The sequence below is a fragment of the Typopeltis vanoorti genome, chromosome 16 (assembly GCF_054136105.1).
Source record: "Typopeltis vanoorti isolate ZY-2024b chromosome 16, IOZ_Tvanoo_1.0, whole genome shotgun sequence".
In the NCBI taxonomy this organism is placed as follows: Eukaryota; Metazoa; Arthropoda; class Arachnida; order Uropygi; family Thelyphonidae; genus Typopeltis; species Typopeltis vanoorti.
The window spans coordinates 78,715,835-78,735,858 of record NC_143564.1 but is presented as its reverse complement, the minus strand read 5'-3'; the positions used below and the strand labels follow the sequence as shown (position 1 = coordinate 78,735,858).

The following is a 20,024-nucleotide window of genomic DNA, read 5'->3' as shown; positions in this document are numbered from 1 at the left end:
ATGTGCTTTGCATTAGGAGATATTAAGGCAATTGATGGGATGTCATTACCCACTATCTACAAGTAGCCCAGTTGTGAAGATACTTCAAGTGCAAAGATCGTTTGCTTACAATTGGATAAAGGATTAAATCAAGAATACAATTTCTTAGCATCTTTAATTTATATTTCCATGTTTGGTGTTGAGTGCTATCATTATTCCTTCCTTTCTGTAATCATTATTGGCCTAATATAACATCCTATACTTATTTAGTAAGATCTCACCTATATTTGTCTTCGTTGTTTTAGTGATGCTAATTATGTCCACATGGTATTTTTCAGGTTGTTCTGCGAGCTCAATTTCCTTCCTATTAATATTTCTTATATTCATGGTTCCTATCTTCAGTTCTTTTGATGTTGGGTTTGTTCTTCTGGATATTAAGCTTGAGTCTGTTCCAGTAGCTGACTCTTCATTGTTCATCCTGGTTTCCTGAAAAACAGCATGGACCTTTTTTTTACCAGTCAAAGCTACCCTAGCTGGTATGAAATTTCACTTTTTGTACCATCATACATATTCCTGGTTTAAGCCAATAAACAAATTGTCAGTCTATCCTAGTTCATTTAGTATCCAGTGGATACCTATTAATAGAGCACACCATGTGAAGGTGAGGACTGGACATTAGGTCAGAAACCCCAGTCAGTTCTCTACATTCCTTAGTGATGTGGAGTCTCCTCCAGTTATTTGGCTTTGACCAATAAGCAATTCCACAAACTAATACAGTTTTCTCTATTAAGGTGCTTTGTGTCTGTGTGTGTATTTCACTAAGCTTGTAGAGGTTAACCCTCATCATGCACTAGTAATTTGATAGAATGTTTTTCTTAGGACAATAAATCAATTTATTGTTAATGTATGATTGAGGCCATAATCAGAAAGCAGACTTATTTACACCAGTTCTGACCATTACTTTCTCTCCTTCCATGCATGTTTTAAGGCGACATTAGAAAGCTGCCTGTCGTTCCCTCCCATCTACCCTCCTCTGTATGACAAGAGCTACCAGTTAGGAGATTGGCTTATACAGTCAACCTGTCAATGTATATGAAAGGCATGGGTGTGACTGAGTATATATATGGGATAGGATATTCTATTAGTTCATTTCTTCAGTGGTAATGTCTTGCAACTTGGAATCCAATTTGAAGGTTAATTTTAATGATAGTACATATTGCACATATTCAGTTGAGTGTGAAGATTTGAAGTAAGTGATGTGAATTTAATGTTCTTTTCAATAAATTTGATCACTTACCACAACATTTCACAACTTAATGTTTTTAATTAGTGAAACTAAAACACTAATAACAGTAATATTTCACTTTTATTATTTCTAGTTCTCTTCTTTCTTAATTCCCATTACTACTTGATTTTTTTTTAAATCTATCCTACTAATGACTTAATTTTTACCATGAAGATGTCCTAGTAACTTGGCTGGTATTAAAAACTGTATCAATTCCTAATCAGCATTGCTGACCATTAAGTTGATTAAATTAAACCATTAAATTTACACTTAATGAATATTTAAAGAATAAATAACAAATTACTATTTCAGTTTCAAAATTAATATATCCAGTTCAGTAATCTCTGTATATATATGTATGATGTAAAGATGGTTAAGATGGTTCAATGGCCAATTCAATTTGCAGTGATTTTTGGAATGCACTTCTTGCAATAAATCAGGATTACTATATTGTATAATGAATGCTCATTAGAGAGGACTAGTATAGTAAACTCACTCGCCATTAAATAGTGATATAAGTCTCACAGCACAAATACTCTTTCAAAGGAAATTTGCTAATGTATGCTTTCAACGGTAACAAACTACTTCTTTGTCCTTTATAAGTATAATATAATGAGAGCTAACTGTATAATTAAAACTTATGATATATAGCAATGTACCTCTGGAGGAGGAACTGGATGAACAAGCCTTTCTTTTTTCAATAAATCTGACCAACTGGTGTAGTAGCCAATTAAATCAGAAAGTGAATCAAACTGTCGACCTCCAATGTAATAGTCTCCACAAACTGCTGTAATTCTGCAAAATAATACAATTGCTATTTTTATTTTATTTTATTTTGTTTAAATAAACATCATTAATGTTAGAAGTATAGTTAAAAAAAGATTTGCATAACATACAAATAATACTTTTCTCAAGTAAAGAAAATATGAACAATTATTAATTATTACTAACAATTAGTAATAACAATCATTACTAATAATGAATGACAGTCCAGTGTTGCTAAGTGCAAGGGTATATATACATTCTAGACAAAAGCCAATGCAGGCAGAGTTATATTAATGGTATTCAGCTACAAACCTGAGAGGAAATACAGACAGCCAGACAGAGAATTAGTGTTTGGGGCCGCATTACTAATCTGGTTTGGTCATAATATCAGATAACTGCAATGCCGAAGAAAACACTAACTTATAGGAGTGTATAAGTTATTTTCGCACTTTACAAGGTTTTGATAAAAAATATCTTGATTACCATACTCAGATATGGCCAACCCAGGCTCAGAGGAGACAATTCAAAAGATTCAGTAAATGTACCAAGTTGATATCTGTCCTATGCAACTGGATATGATGCAAACATAAAAGAAACAAAAAGAGATCAAGTGTAGATAGAAATGAGATTTTATGACTCATGTGGGTAGAGAAGAATTTAGGGTCCTCCCTGTAAGTGGATTAAAGGTGTGGTTATGAAGCATGTGAAGTACATGATCTACTTATGGGATGTGGTGACTGTGTGGAATGGGCTATTAGTGGATGTTATTAGCTTGGTGAATGTTTTCATAGAAATTTATAATAGGTATTTAGGCACTCTGAGACTTCAAGAGATCACACAATGCCTTACTTATGTCCAAGACTTCCTGAAGGAGTATGCATAACACACCTGCATGTTTTGCCATATTTGTTATTTTTGTACCATCATCATGATTGATATTCAAAGAATAAATATTAGAATACAATACACTAAACACAACTTTTCAGGCACTATATTCAAAATTGCATATGGTGTATTTAAGAATTGCTAAAATGAATAATAAAAAAAATGTATAAGGGAAGTAAAAGTTGTGTTATTGCACAGCAAATAACATTTGAATCATTTAAGATAAGATCTAGTGGAAGGCAGGGTTGTGTAATGTCTGTTTTATTGTTTAACATAGTCATTGATTAGATTATGAGAAAAGTTACAAGTGCAAGAAGACAAGTTAAATGGAATCCTCTGTCACAGAAGATCTAGATCATGCTGATGACATAGTTTGATATCATCCATCAAAATACAATGATATACAAGCAAAATTGGAAGACTTGTATAAAACATATATGAAATGGTTGAAATGGTTGGTCTTAAAATAAATATGACTAAAACAAAAGTTCTTAAACTAAACAACAAATAATTCATAATAAACAGCAAAGAAATCAACATTAATCAGCATGCTGTGGAAGTTAAGAATTTTACATGCTTGGGAGCAAATGTAGATAGTGAAGGTGGAACTGACAGTGATATAATGCAAAGATTGACAAAAAGCGTTTTCAAAAAAAATTAAATAATAAATGGAAACCTTCAAAATATCATAATAAAACCAAAATGAAGATCTTCAATAGCAATGTTAAGGCCATGTTATTATATGGATCAAAGACAGAAGCTTAAAAAAAAAAAAAAGCTAAATTAAATTGTTTTCAAACAAAATGGCTGCGTAAACTATTTAAAATATCTTGGTCCCGATATATAACAAATGATGACTTATATAAGTTCAGTGAGCAAAAAAAAAAAAAAAAAGAATCACTGATGAAATAAAAAAAAAAAAAAAAAAAAAAAGCAGATGGAAATAGATTGGACACATACTAAGAATGGACAGCAGACAGATTTCTAGAGTGGTTCTGAGATGGATCCCAGAAGGAAAATAGAAAAGGGGAAGGCTTAAAGTTAACTCGGCAGAGAATAAGAGAAAAGGAAAGAAGCATGGCTTGCTGGCAGAGCTGGAGAGAAGCTTAACTGGTGATTCAGGACAGAGGTATCTAGAAGAAATGAATCTCAGCCTTATATGCCATGATGCACAACAAGGATAAGTAGTAATATGAACCTTGCACACTTGGGTTGTTGTAGTAGATAGGTTTTTCATAGCATATACAAAATTCTGTTTTTATTCCTTGCAAGTGATAAAATGATGATGGCTTGCAAGCAATGAAGTCGCTTTGGGAATGCTTTTATATAATAAAAATTAGTTCTGAAAGGGATGCAGTTGCTTCCCCATTTTATGTCATAACACCTGTATTTGCATGTGTTGTGAAGTCTATCTGTCAAAAGTGTGGAAGCAAACATATGTTATTTGCTCTTTAATATCAATTTCTATTGATAAAATTTTCTCCACAACTGCAGTTAATTTTATAAACTTCTGGATATTTTCAATATGATGTGCACCTTTTAGAGAACACAGCAATGACTGTAGGTTCTCAATAAATAAAGGAGATTTATGTTCTGAAAGTATTTTGATCTGAATTCAACATAACTGACAAATAAGCATTCCCAAATAATGGATTATCAGATATTTTTATGAAATCTGGGACAGCTTTTTGAACAGTAACTTCATGAGATACTCTTTAATGTATCCATTTAGTAGTAATTGTTATAGGAGAGAATCCAGCTCTGCATTTTGCTTACTTTCTTTGTGACAACTGAGAATGATGACAACAGTTTGATCATACTTGCTTTATACATGGGATGGTGGAAGGGCATGGATATAATGTCGGTGTGCATGAGTTTCCTGTATATTTGAAGGGAAATGATGTTTTTTCTTTTCTTTCTTTCTTTTTTTTTTTTTCAAGCAGGCCATCAAAATAAAGTATTGTGCTTTTCAAGCTCCATGGTAAAGTTTATTTTTGAGTTTGGTTGATTCAAATAAAAAACAAATTATACTAACTCTTCCAAGACCAAATTATAAAATGTTCACATGTTGCGACCAATTCCTACACAGCTAAAACTTCAAATTAGTGCTCCAAATGAGTAAAATACAGATAAAAAAAATACAGGCACACACCTGCTACTGGACCCATAGCTAATCTATAGTTGTCTGTATATTTTGTTGTTCGATTGAAAGAATCTGTAGCAAGTCAATGTCTATAAAGTGAGGTAATACCTGGTAGAAATTTTTCTTTAAGAATGTGAATGAATTCTCCTATTGATACAGATTGGAATTTTTAATAATTTGTCATTCCTGTGAAGAGGACTTGAACACGTAGGCTAGCTAAGACAGCAACAGGTGTGTCTTTGATGTTCTAGAACTTTTTAAACAGGTCTGCAGAATTTTTTTATGAAAGACGACGTATCTCCTTCAAAGAGTCTCTATTAGCCATCTATACAAGATTGTTATTAATAACACCCACTGGATGGAACACGACTAATGATCGAGTCAGAACAAATTTAAACTTCCCAGATAATATAATAGACACAATCATTAAGCATCAACTGAGATGGTTTGGTCATATTCAGAGAATGGCCCCTCATAGACTCCCATATTTAGCTCTGAATGAATATATAGGAAGACAAAGAGGCAGACCAAGAAGTACTTGGATAAAGTTGCTGAAAGAACATTCCCATCTACCCAGCTATAGAGTCATGATTGAGATGGCTAAAGATCGCGATAAGTGGATAACCTTTCTTCTTAGTGGACTCAACCCATTATCAAGCGGATGAGATGAGATGAGAAGACTGTTGCTTTAAATTATAGTTCCAAGAGATGATGTCTTCAAAAAGATCATTTGATTTTCCATCAGCTGTCACACTGACAACTAATTACATAAATATAGTTACATGTGTCACAGTAACATCTGGAGCTAATTACATACAGATTGTTTGTGTGATAGTCGTGCATCTGGAATGCAAATATTGGTGTTACAGATGGTCACAATATATGCTTATCATTATTTTAAAAACAAGATATTTATTATTATTATTATTATTATTATTATTATTAGAGGGAAGGGGGGGTGTTAATAACTTGTATTCCATTTTTGTAAGATTTTTCCTCTGGTAGTTGAGATAACAAAATGTTGTAATTTAATAAAAATAAAGAAAGAAAGAAAGAACAGAAATTACTTAATAATGAAGTTCAAGGTTTAAGAGGATATATTTAATCATATACAGATGTGCTTTTGCTTTTGCTAACAGAATTGAACATCACTCTGGGTAGTGGAATGGAGATATAGGTCAATGCTGCCAAATGCTTCAGGAAGAGGAGATGGGATGGAGATGAGATAAGGAATATTGTATTGGTATGCTTCACTGCAGGAGGTCGAGGATTCAATGGATCTTGCACTGTTGGTGGATTAAAAGTTATATTTCAGAAGATGAATTGCAAGATTTGTAAGGAGGTGACAGTGCAACTACATTGGGCATAAAGCAAACCAATCTGGATAAACATAATAGAGAGAGAAGGGAAAGTGCACAAAGCTGAGCGACTGTACAGGACTTGAATGTTGAGTACAAGCAGATTAAAGGTATGTGCTCTGCAGAGCTTGGAAGATAGAAGGAAAAGAGATGGTATGACCTGTACACCCCTTGAGAGTACATTGCAGGAATTTGATGATGATGATGAGATGGTATGATTAAGACATAGAAGTGAAAGAAGCATATCAAGGTAGACAAAGAATTATTGTATAGGATAATATGCTTACACATGACCTTAGATGCATGGATGAGAAACAGATTTTTTTAAATTTAATATGAAGAGTAGAGAAACATAATTTGCTGGATTTTTTGGTTAAAGGGACCAGAACAAGGGGTCATCCCTAGAAGTTGAATAAAGGTTTGGTCAGTAGGGTGTGAGGACTAGATTTTTTGCTTGGAGACTTGTGAATGAGTGGAATTTGTTGCTAGAGTCAGTTGTGAGTGCTTTTTCTGTTAATGGGTTCAAGGAGATGTGTGGATAGACTAGGTCTCCTATGATGAGTCTTCAGACTCCATGGAGGTGACATATAATAATAATAATAATTTATACCATCCATTCACTTCCTGAATTGTGGACTAAGAACTCTCATACTTTTGATTCCCAGTCTTTGATTCAACAGTTTTATTTCTAATTCAATTCTTTGAGCAATATATTATAACTGATTGAACACTATCTTGTATATAGCTTGGTGATTTGGTTGAGTGCTTTCTCTCATAAGTATAAATATCCTTCTTGTGTTCTACACAGCCCTAAAGGAAACTTTTTTTCATGTTGGAGTTTTAATGGAGTGCTGACAGCACTAAGAAAGGATTAAAAACTAATTTTAATGCTTCCAATATTTCATTTGTCACTGAGACATCTTCAGGAAGTACAAATAGCACTTGTAACACACACACACACACACACACACACACACACACACACACACACACACACACACACACACACACACACACACACAAAGACAACACAATACTCAATGAAGCACGTGAATATAAGTCTGAAGTCCCATCTAGGTAGGGCGTCCTCTATGGGTGTTGTAGGCATCCTAGGATGTAAATTGGGACCTGTGATGATTAATGTTCCTTTTTTATTTTCTTCATTTTCCCAAATGCGGGAATTTTTTACAAAGACAGGTGCAAAATCCTTCCTTCTTACAAATACAAAAAAGGAAGTTTTTTTCTCCATATTTCCAAACAACTCACAAAACTAGATTTCCTTCCTCTTTGTTCATTCCTTTCTATTACTTTCTTTCAAAATAGCCCTACCTCTTGTATTTCCTAAATGGCATCATACAAACAATCTGCAAGGTCACAAATTAAGAGTTAATAAATTCTTTCTTTCCTCTCTACTATATTAGTTTAAATAATATCTCTGGTAGATTACTATTAAAAAACATTTTTAAATAGTTAAAATTAGACCAATCTATAGGGCATACTACTGAGAATGCCGTTAATGTTTTCCATTTCTTACCAATATTCATATTTTTCATTTTTTTTATGACAATTCCATACATGAATGTTGTAAACCTATTTTGGATTAGTATCATAAGTGCTACACAATCCAGATGCTCTTCCCCAAGACCAAACAGGATATGCTTTCAAATGAGTTCAAGCTTATAATAAGGCACTCTGAGAAATGAAGTTCAAATGTCATCTATAAGACAAGAATCTACACTAAAGTAGAAAACAAATAATCCACAGCATGCTGATTGGAGAATGGAGATACTGTCAAACCAGGACAGTTATATTTATACAAACATACTGAGAAAAGGTTAAGAAACACTATTAAAGACAAAATTAGAGGAAAATAAGCTAGATTCATGTCAAAATTGAGTTAAGAACAAATTTTTATTTTATGATGAATAGTTATGAAATCATGGAAAGATAAAGGTCCTTATTTACACTTTGTTGATCTCAAAAGTGAATGGAAAGTAGCACAGGAATCTTACATACAATGAACAAAGCCTGTACTTAAGTTGTCAGTTACTATTAGTACTAAATTATGTACAGGGCAATGATTGTTCTGTTATTTAAGGCTGGATTCTACACTAATTCTAATGTTATAATCTCTGTGCTCTACATTATGAAGAAATGGGATATTTCTTCTGATGATATTATTCTCTTAAATAATCCTATAAGGTTTGTAGCCAAATATAACTGTCCTGGTTACTGTTGATCAATGAGCGAGATGAAATTTAACCATATCAATGTCAATATGGATGAATTATATCGCTCCTCATACACTTCATATCCATCATATATTACAATGTAGTATTAATGGTATTTCAGTTTTTAATATGCCACTTTGCATCTATGGCGACTTGGACCTGTATACCTGTCAAGGTCGGATGGGTTGTTAGATGCACTAGTCTGGCCCATGCTCAATTTTCCAGTTCATCTCCAAATGATCTTTTGCATTGATCAGTTTGTATCTGTTTGTATCTTTTGGCAGAACAGTGTCCTGTTCTGCCAAATGGATACAAACTTCACAGTTGGAGATGGATACACCTGGATATAATGAGTTTTCCAGCAATCCAGAAATCAGAAAATACCAGTATACTTTGTACTGTTGAATGACATGATTCATGTCTAGTAACTATTTCTCCATAGAAACCTACACAATGCTCTTTATGTAGTGTCTTACTACTAATATGAATCCTTGTGCTCTCAGCTCATGATCAATCATTTTCTCATTGGAATGCCAACAATACTTAAGTTTCTAGGCACTTTTAGATTCCTTGACTTTAATGGCTAACCAAATAGAATCTCTTGGTTATCAATACACTATGAGTTACAATCCCACTGATGCATGGATATTTTAAAAATTTCAGCAGATGAAAGTTGATTTTCATTATCTAGTGTTAGACCTCAACTTTGCTTACTGAAAACTTGGTGACATAAAACAGACCATAATTTAACGATATGCTTATTTTGTTTTCAGCCTTTTGTGTTTGAAATTACAGTTAAATAATAATAATAATAAATTGTTACTTAGGTCCCTTGATCCAATACAGTAAGAGATGAATGGTATGTCCTACCTTAACATGATTAGTAACCCAATGTCCATTCATCTTGACATTTACCCTATATATGAGAGATACCTCCAACAAAGTAACCAATCATGTCATATGACATCTTTTTCCACTGTTAATTGTTCTTAATTTATTACATTAATTTTTAATATATCAATGATTACAAAATCACTGTATCACTACATGATTGTATTTGCAAAATTATAAATGGTACAAACTCAACAAATTATGAAAATTCAAATGATCAAAAACACCATTTGGTGTTTTTCTAGTGTACAAACTATAAAAATGTGACATACCTAAAATGATTAATTCCAGTATGCCCAAGGTAGGAGAGAACATATGATCCAGGCTTACGGTCACTTTCTCGAACAAGATAACTACCTAACTTAGCAGCAGACTGTAGTCTCAATTCTGCAGTATATCGGTCTAGGCGTCCATGGTACCATCTATAAAGTATCATTTTGATATTTTATTTACTTATAGAGATAAGATAATTTTCAAAGAAAAAAATAATAACAGTAATAAAAAACTATGAATAAAATTGATAGTCAATGCATTATAGATATCCATATGCAACATGGAACCCACATGAAACTTGTGACTCACATGACAAGCAATGACCATGAAATAGATAATAGATTCCTCTCTCTCTCTCTCTCTCTCTCTCTCTCATACGGCACCTGTATTCAAGTATGTGTAATAATAGATAAGGTTTGGCAATTCTAATTAGGAGATACAGTGAGGAGTTTGGGCTGATCTTGGATGAGCATCTTGAAAACAACTGCCCTGTTGTTCAAGACACTACTTCTCATCTGTATAACTTCTGACATTATATAAATCTTAAATTGACTTAATATTATTCTCATGCTTGGGATGTTGCATCAAAACTCTGTCTAAAAATGCTTGGTGCCATGGGGAAAAAAATCTGATTAACTGACAACTTTCTCTTACAGACTCATGCCAGTCATTTTCTCATAGATGTTCTATTTTCACCTTATGCTTTTACTACAGATACTTTCATGCATGCTGTTTTGGTTGTTCTAACTACTATCATTCATCCACTTTGTCTGATTTTACAAACTTAGAGATATACTATAATTGGTCAAATGACTATCTAATGCAATGGGGTATTGTGAGGAGAGTAAGGACAGACTACCTGTTGGAAGATCTTCCAAATGGGATATAATAGGTAGCCAAAACTGTTAAGGTGCCATGCCAACAAATACAAGCAGCTAAGCTAAAGTGGGTGAAAGAACATCATTATTGAACACTAGAGAAAGATTACAAGAAGTGATACATCCCATTGAAAATGTAACTATTGGAGTATTATAGCATCTTGTATCATGACGAAAAATGAAGAAAATGACTCCAATACAATATGAACCTGATGAGCCTTAATAAGAATATTTTAATTAATTTATTTTTTACCCTAATTCTGGTAACACTGGTGGATAGTTCACATCACTTCCAGTATTTAGTTGAAATGTCGTATGAGTTTTCTACAGCTTAGAAAGGTATGAAATCTAGAATCTTTCCAGCATTTTTTATTTACTTTTTTTTAAGGAATTTTTCAAAACATACTTATCTAATAGGCAATTATATATGGTGTTAGTATGGTGACACAATTTTGCTACATGTATACATAAAATTTCATCCCTGCTTTGATTTAGCTGTCAGTATCTCCCAATGCTGAGACCAGATTAAAGATCAAAACCAGTTTCGATAGTGATCCGTCCCATAATGTATGGCAATACACATGTACGAAAGAGGTATACTTTTCATTATGGTATATTGAGGCAACATGATAAAGACAACCGATTCCATACACAAGAATGCTTATTAAATAACTTAAGGAAATTACAACATACAAAGGATATAAATTAAATTAAACTTTAATCTATATTTCCAATATTTCGGCAACGTCACGTTGCCATCTTCACAGGAACTTAAAATAAGGACACGTGCATGCAGGCACTACACACAGTAAATGAGGACGAAGCAGGAAGCTATTGTTTCTCCTAAAAGTCCTGAAGGTTCCCCCTTGCATGCTATGTAGGTATTCTTGGCCGTTGGGCTGAAGGTCTTCTGATGTAAGTCTGCCAAATTTCAGGCAGTCTCATGCAACCAAATTTGTTGAGGTTTGGCATGTTTCTTAGGGCTGAGGCTGATTCCAAGAATAGCCTTTCAAATTTGAATTTACTACGGGGTATTACTGTGGCTTTCTTCCACCGTATTCTGTGGCGTGAATCCAGAGCATGGTCTGCAAGACCAGAGTGGCTGTACTGGTGAAACCAGATATTGTCCTGCCTGTTTGGCCAAAGTAGGACAGCTTACACACCAGGTAGGTCTAGGGGGTGGAGAGGTTGGTCTTTAGTGGAGCAGATAAGGGATGCCAATTTTTTATATGGTCTATGACATGAGATCAAGTCATGTTTTTTTAGGATTTGGTAATTTTTTCCGAGGTGCCTCGCATGTAAGGAATGGTGATGGATTTAGAGTAATCCTTGTTGTGTAGGGGGGGGTAGCCATTGGCTGAGAAAGTGTTGAGGATGTGGTTTAGTTCTGTGGTTAGGGCATTGTCCTTTGAACAGATAACAGATAAGTTTAGCCCTGTTGTGTAGAGTCGTAATAACTCCATATTGTTGTGGTGGAGGGATGGGGGGGTTTGCTGGTGAATGTATCTGCCTGTATGGGTGGATTTTCTATAAACTGAGAAAATCAAGGTTCCATCATGCTAGCGGGTGACTAGTGTGTCTAAGAAAGGGAGGCTGTTGTTTTTCTCTTTTTCCAGGGTGAACTCGATTCTGGGGTGTTGGTTATTTAAGTGTGTTAGGAAGGATAGGAGTACATCAGAGCCATGTGGCCAAACAGCAAACACATCATCAACGTAGCGAAGCCATATGGTTCGTTTTTGTGCGGCAGAATTTAAGGCTTTCTCTTCAAGTCTCCATAAAGAAGTTGGTCAAGGGTGGGGAGAGTGGAGAACCCATGGCTGTCCTCTCTATTTGTAGAATTTTCCTTGGCAAACGAAATAGCCTGAGTTCATTGTGAACTGAAATAGGGATGAGATATCAGGAGGAAATTTAGCTTGGATTAGCTCTAAGGTTTCTTTGAGTGGGACATTTGTATTCCACTAATACTAATACTTCCACTCACTTGCCCATTCACATAATCTATTGAGATCCTCCACAAGGCCACAAAATCTACTCTACTCCTCATAGCTATTATCCTTATTATTGAAGTAACCTACATAGAATCGATACACGCATTGTGGGAGGGCAATTCGACCAATTAACGATTAGTATTAGTATTCCACTAATACTAATAGTTCCACTCACTTGCCCATTCACATAATCTATTGAGATCCTCCACAAGGCCACAAAATCTGCTCTACTCCTCATAGCTATTATCATTATTATTTAAGTAACCTACATAGAATCGATACACTCATTGTGGGAGGGCAATTCAAACAGCACCATGTCTATCATAATATTTATCATAATGAACTTTGAAGTTATTTAAACTCTCTCTCTGCATTCACAATTCACTCCAGCAAAGCATTCCACTCACAAACAACTCTCCATGTAAAAAATCTACTTGACCATATCTTGATACAACTTCCAGGGATGGCCTCTCGTTCTTCCTGTTTTAACATCCACTCTTTTTATATAATTAAAGGGGAAATTTTAAAAGATGTGAAGAGATGGGAGATCTGGTAGTGGTGGTAGACAAAGAACTGATAAAACTGAAAAGACAAAAACAAAAAAGTGGAGATATGCTAGAGACCTTCTATATTAATCTGGAACTTGAAGATCTCTGTAATATCTCTTTTCTTCCTTTCCACCAAACCTCTGTATTCAGATTCCCTCAAATGATCTTCATAACCAACACTCCAGAGTCATGATATCAGATTGGTCATTTGTCTTTAGACCCTGCTCTAGTGTTTCCACAACACAACAAACACCAGGCAACCAAATCTGAGCACAATAGTCCATGTGTGGTCTGACCAACACTTCATCCTTACTATCACTGTACTTTTTATCATAGCAGCAATATGAAGTGCAGTCTTTGCAACACTTGCAATGTGCCCTCAGAACTTTAGTCTACTGTCTACCATCAACCCAAAATCCCAAATCTCATCCATTTCCTGAAGTACAGCTCCACCAATCCAGCATGTAGTCTTATATCTCTGTACTCCAAAGTGTAACACTTTGCATTTATTAATATTAAAATTACAACTCCCTCATCTGTCCAAGCTAAAAGATTATTCAAATCTTCCTATAAAAACTTAATAGTAGCAATACTCCTGATAATTCTACCTAACTATATAACATTAGCAAAGAGTCAATCCACATGAAATATCATTAACAAATACATTAAACAGTAAGGGTTCATGATCAGAACCCAGAATCATGCCACTAGTCACTTTCTTTTTCTGAGACACTGCTCCATCATACAGAAATTGCTGGTATCTATCGGAAAGCCAATCTTCAATTTATCAAACCAATCTGTTATCTAATCCAATCTTCTGCAGCTTATACATCAATATGTCATGCAGTAATCTATCAAATGCCTTTGCAAAATCTGCAAAAATGTATGAATCTTCCTTTTGTCAACACATTTGTCACCTTATCATGAAATGTAAGCATATTGCTGAAGGAAGCCCTGCCTTTCACAAACCCATGCTGACCATCATAGAGAATCTTATGTTCAGCAACCCAATCCCATATTGCATTCCTAACCAATTTTTCCAACACTGACCACAACTACGGATATACAGACTGGTCTATAATTCGAAACTTCTGTCCTAAAACCATGCTTGTGGAGAGGTATTATTTCATGTTCTTTCCACTCCTTAGGAATGTAGCCGACCACAACACTTTCATTAAATAACCAAGACAAGGGCATGGCAAACTCTTTTGCACATTCTTTAAAAATATGTGGCATATGTTATCCATTCCCACAGTCTTATTAACATCTAGCCCAAGCAACACTTAATGCACCTCTGATTCTTTCACCTTTAATTCTCCTAATCCTTGCTCTCTTCTACAGCTGCACAGCATTATTCACAACACTATGATATACACTGATGAAATGTTCATTAAATAATTCCACTATATCATTTGCTATGGTTACTCAGCTCCCATAACTATCTACCAGTGTCAACCTGCCATAATTATTTTTCCTCATGCTTGCCACATAAAAGAAGAATTCCCTTGGATTAGCTTTGACCTGACTAACCAATCTCCTCTCATATTCTACTTTTCTTTTTTAATGATGCAAGTCACTTTTCTGGCCTACAGTTTATACTCTTCATGCAACTGTTCACTACAAATGGTCTTGTACCTCCTCCATAACAACTTCTTTTGTAACACTGCTTATTTGATTTCACTCTACTCTATTGATGCAGTTATACATTGCTTGTGATAGATACTGCCTTATCATTTAACATGCACTGTTAACCATTTAGTCCAACCTATGCATCATCGGCAAGCGGCTGCATATCTCCAGTTAAGCCGCTTATTTTATTATTGTTTAACATACAAGTTTGCTGGCCTGGTTGGCTGAGTAGTTAGCATCTCAGCTCATCAATTGATGGGCTGTGGGTTCAAATCCTGTCATAGGCATGGACTGACATCTGGTGTGTGTGATCACCACCCCGCTTTTTGAAGGCTCAAAGTGAACTGAAAAGTTCCATGTTTGGTTATATTGGAGTTTTCAGCACCATATAAAACTAAATTTAAAAAATTTGTAGCGCATTCAAAGTTCGAACATGCTATATGTATGCTCCATATATGTCAACCATACATGGCAGTAACATATTTATAGGTTGATAAACCAACCTCTAGTGCAGTGATGGCGAACCTATGAAACACGTGTCAGCACTGACACACGTGAGGGTTTCAGGTGACACACCTTGGATGTTGAAAGATATTGGTATTCTGATGAAAATACCGCGATAAATCGTGTAAGATCGCTCTCAGTTAAGGCGAAGGTAGGTTTCGGTTCATTGAAAGAATTATATTTTATAGTTAGCCTATTTCTATTTTATTTTGTAGTTAGCCTATTTCTATTTTATTTTGCAGTTAGCTTATTTCTATTTTATTTTGTAACTAACCTATAAACAACGGGTGTTTTAAGTGTACGTTTTCTATCTTAATCATTATAATTTCTGCATAGTCATACGATATTATAAAAACTTATAAAAATTATTATCAATATTATACGATACAAACTTATAAATACATGCTTTATATATTATAAACTTAAAGTTTTCATTTGACTTCTGTGTGAAATTCGTTCACGTATACATTCTAAGTCTCTCAACTGAGTAATACAAGTTCTAAACATATTTAAAACCACTTTAACAGAAAATATAATTTGCAGCATTAAATATTGAATTTATCTGAGTAAATAATGAAAACATTTTTATAGTTGCAATAAATTCAGTAAATTTTGTTAAATAATGCAAATAGTAACAACTTACGATGACATCGCAACAAAACATACTAAATAGCTGCTATTTAGTAGCATGATAGAGAGTAAAACGTAACAAGGTTGCTACGAACGTATCGGTAATAAATCTGGCAACCCTGCTGAAAGAAGTAGTGGTAGACTTGCATGGTCTGCCACTTAAGTAATTTGAGTTGCTGGTGTAGTCATTTCCTGTAATTGTTAGTTCATATTAATTATTACTGCTTAAGTACCGCTGTATATAATTGTGTTCTTTTCTAATTTGTGAACCCTTTTACAATGGCAGCTAGCACTAATAAAAAACTAAAATTATCACAGAAAGGAAGTGGAAGAAATTTCCAAGATGCCTGGACTGAACAATATGGTGTTATTGATAGAGGAGATAAAGTTCTCTGTAAATTGTGTGGTGAGCTATCTGTGAGTAGAACTTGGAATGTAAGAAGACATTTTGAAACTAAGCACAAATGCTCCTAGAAAAAACTTTTGAAGAACGCAAAGAATACATATCGCAACATCTAAAACTGGCAGAATCACAATCAGGGACTTTAATTAAATTTGTTTCAGGACCTTCAAATTTAGTAGCTGCAAGTTACAGTATTTCACATACTATTGTTGAACATGGGAAACCACTTAGTGATGGTGATTATATTCAAGAAGTTTTGTAAAGTGTGCATCATTGTTATTTCAGGACTTTCATAATAAGGAATCTATTGTAAAGTGCATGAAAGAGGTACCATTAAGTAGGAATGCTATCAAAGACAGAGTTATATCAATGAATGCTAGTATAGAAAATCAAATACAACAAGACTTGAACTCATGCCATTGTTTTTCCATTTGCAGTTTCCGACGAAACTACAGATATTACATCCTCAGCTCGATTGGCTATTATTGCAAGGTATGGTCACGGTGATTCTATGCACGAGAAATTGATAAAGTTAGAAAATTTACCTCAAAACACGATAGGTAAAGACATATGTGACTGTGTTGTTAAAGTGTTCCGTGAGAAACAGATAGATTTATCGAAAATATATTCGATTACAACTAATGGCGCACCTAATATGATTGGCTGTAATGTCGGTTTTATCAAACAATTTACAGAATATGTTGGTCATCCCCTGGTTTTTCCATTGTATTATACATCAAGAGACACTGTGTGCAAAATCAGGCTTAAAGGATTTGGATGATGTGATGAGAATTGTGACAAAGGTAACTAATTTTATTGCTGCCAGGGCTTTAAACAAATGAGAATTTAATTCACTTTTAAGCAAAGTTGAATCAGTGTGCAATGGTCTATTAATGTACAATAATATTCGATGGCTGAGTAGTGGCCAAGTACTTCAATGGTTTGTTGAATGTTTAAATGAAATTAAGTTATATTTAAATATGAAGGGCATGGAGCAGGAATTTTCTCAGCTGAACGATTCTGCTTGGCTCAGTAAGCTGATGTTTTTCACAGATTTTTCATTGCACCTGAATGAACTTAATATACAATTGCAAGGGTTTGGAAAATCATTCGATGTTATGTTTGACACAATCAAGAGCTTTGAAAATAAACTCAAAATATTTCAACGTGATTTAAAAAGTAACAATTTTATGTATTTCCCAAGAGTGAAAATTTTTTTTAACAAACCAGCCCAAAAATCGTGAACAACATATCAACCAATCTATCGAAGTTTTAAAGTCAGTAACTGAGCAGTTTTCTTCTAGATTTGAGCAATTTCGAATGTTGGAACAAACAATCCAATTCATAAAGTATCCTGATGAAACAGAATTCATGGATCTTAAATTAGATGGCTTTGAGTGGTTGGATTTAAAAGATCTAGAAATGCAACTAGCCGACTTCCAGTGTAATCCTATCTGGAAAAGAAAGTTTATCGCTATTAGAAATGAATTACAAGAACTTGAGCGGGAACGCCTGCATGATACTGCGTGTAAAAATTCAGACAGTGAAATTCTAAGCATGTAATTCTAAGCCTTCCCGAAAACTTTCATGCTCTTAAAATATCTGCTAAAGCTCTTCTAACAATTTTCTCTTCTACATACTCTTGTGAAACTATTTTCTGCCTTAAATAATATGAAATTGAAAGGGAGAAATAGATTGAGCAATGATTTGAGTGCTGCCTGTGTAGCATTAAAATGTACATACTATAGCCCTTCTATAAAGCAACTTTCTACCAGTACTCAGCAACAGAAAAGTCATTAAATGTAAGTTAAGTTTGTAATTTCACTTTATTAAATTAATTGTATAATATGAATTCATAGATTTCATATCAATGTCCTATTAAATAAATATGATATGTATAAGTCACCATCTATGATTATGTAGTTAAATTTATAATGCATGTATGCAAGTGGCACATCAACATCATCAATATTTAAAAAAAAAGATGTTTGACAGAACTGGGTAAAAAGGTTCACCATCACTGCTCTAGTGTATAGGCTCAACATAAAAACGTGTTTGCATGTAACCTTTCATGGATGGGAGCCACATAAAAAAAACAGTAATAGTCCCATAAAAGATTCCATAATGGTCCTCCTGAAGCACTTCACCAGTTTCCTTCTTCTTTTGGGATGCCACCCCTGCCTGTACCTACCAGATACTCATCTATCCAAATCAATATTCAATCTCATCCATTTCAATTTAGTTACCAGCTTGTCATGTAGCAGTCCATCAAAGATCTTTGAGATAAACCAAGTATAACACTGTATCTCCATAATCCAGCGAATTCATCATCTTGTTGTAGTTTATAAGTCATCATCATCATCATCATCAAATTCCTGCCTTGTACCCTCAAGGGGTGTACAGGATATGACAGTACTACATGAAAAAATTACATCATCACTAACTTCCTATCTACAATTTTCCTCCAAATCAGTCTGTTACTTGTCAAGACTCCAACATTATCAGATCTTATATTTCTATCGTCTAAGGCACTTTGTACCGTATCAATCCACCTATATCTTGGTCTTCCTCTGGGTCGTTTTCCTGCCAACCTGGCAGAGAACACTTGTTTTGCTAATCTTTCCTCTCCCATTCTATTTAAGTGACCATACCATCTGAGATTAGCTCTGCTAACGCATTCCTGGATGCTCACAATGTGAAGTTCTTTCCTAATATCCTCATTTTTAATATGATATTGCCATTGATGCCATCTGTTCACGCCTCTAATCTTTCTCAGGACTCTCATATCTGCGGTCTCTAGTCTTTGGTCAAGTGTTTTACTTCTGACCCAGCTCTCAGATCCATAGGTTAAAATTGGTTTGAACACAGTCTTGTATACAGCTAATTTAGTGTTCCGACTAATTTCTTTCTTATTCCATATGAATTTATTCAATTGACTTCCCACGATACCAGCTTTGCTGATTCTGTTGTCTATTTCTATATTTAGTTTACCATCTTCAGTAAAAATTGTGCCTAAGTAGCTGAAATGTTTTACTTGTTCCACCGGTTCTCCATTCACAACACAGTTGACATTTTCAATGATTCTGCCTATTTTCATTGTCTTTGTCTTTTTATTGCTGACCTTCATACCATATCTATTACAACAGCTATTCAATTTAGTCAGAGAATCTTGCAGACTTGTAGCGGATTTATTTAGAAGTATAACATCATCCGCATAAAGCAAAGAGCTGACATTAACATCTCCAATTTTGATATCAGGTTTAATACCACATTCCTTCATAATGTGATCCATATAGATAATGAATAACAGAGGGGATAATGTACATCCTTGTCTCACACCAGATTTAACATTAAACCATCTTCCTGTACTTCCTTCAATTCTAACTGCTGACTCACAACTCAAATAAAGACTAAGTATTGCTTGATATAATGCCCCATTGACACCATATAACTGCAGCGTATTGAATAGTTTCTCTCTTGGCACCTTGTCATATGCCTTTTCCAAATCGACAAAACTTAAATACAGATCTTTGTTATATTCCCATGCTTTCTCGACTATTTGTCGTAAAGTGAAGATCTGATCCTGACAGCCTCTATTTGGCCTGAATCCAGCTTGTTCTTCACCAAGCTTTTC

General features: G+C 34.4%; 1 protein-coding gene across 6 annotated transcripts in view; it reads right to left on the bottom strand.

Moving 5' to 3' along the window:
- Positions 1 to 20,024, bottom strand: part of vap (RAS p21 protein activator vap) — a 689,463-nt gene that overhangs the window by 636,136 nt on the left and 33,303 nt on the right. For all 6 annotated transcript variants that reach the window (XM_090406565.1, XM_090406568.1, XM_090406566.1 and 3 more), the window contains exons 2-3: positions 9,810 to 9,959; positions 1,924 to 2,059 (exon numbers count right to left, since the gene is read on the bottom strand). In XM_090406565.1, the coding sequence (XP_090262691.1) occupies positions 1,924 to 2,059; positions 9,810 to 9,959 (286 nt within the window). The remainder of the gene's footprint in view (positions 1 to 1,923; positions 2,060 to 9,809; positions 9,960 to 20,024) is intronic.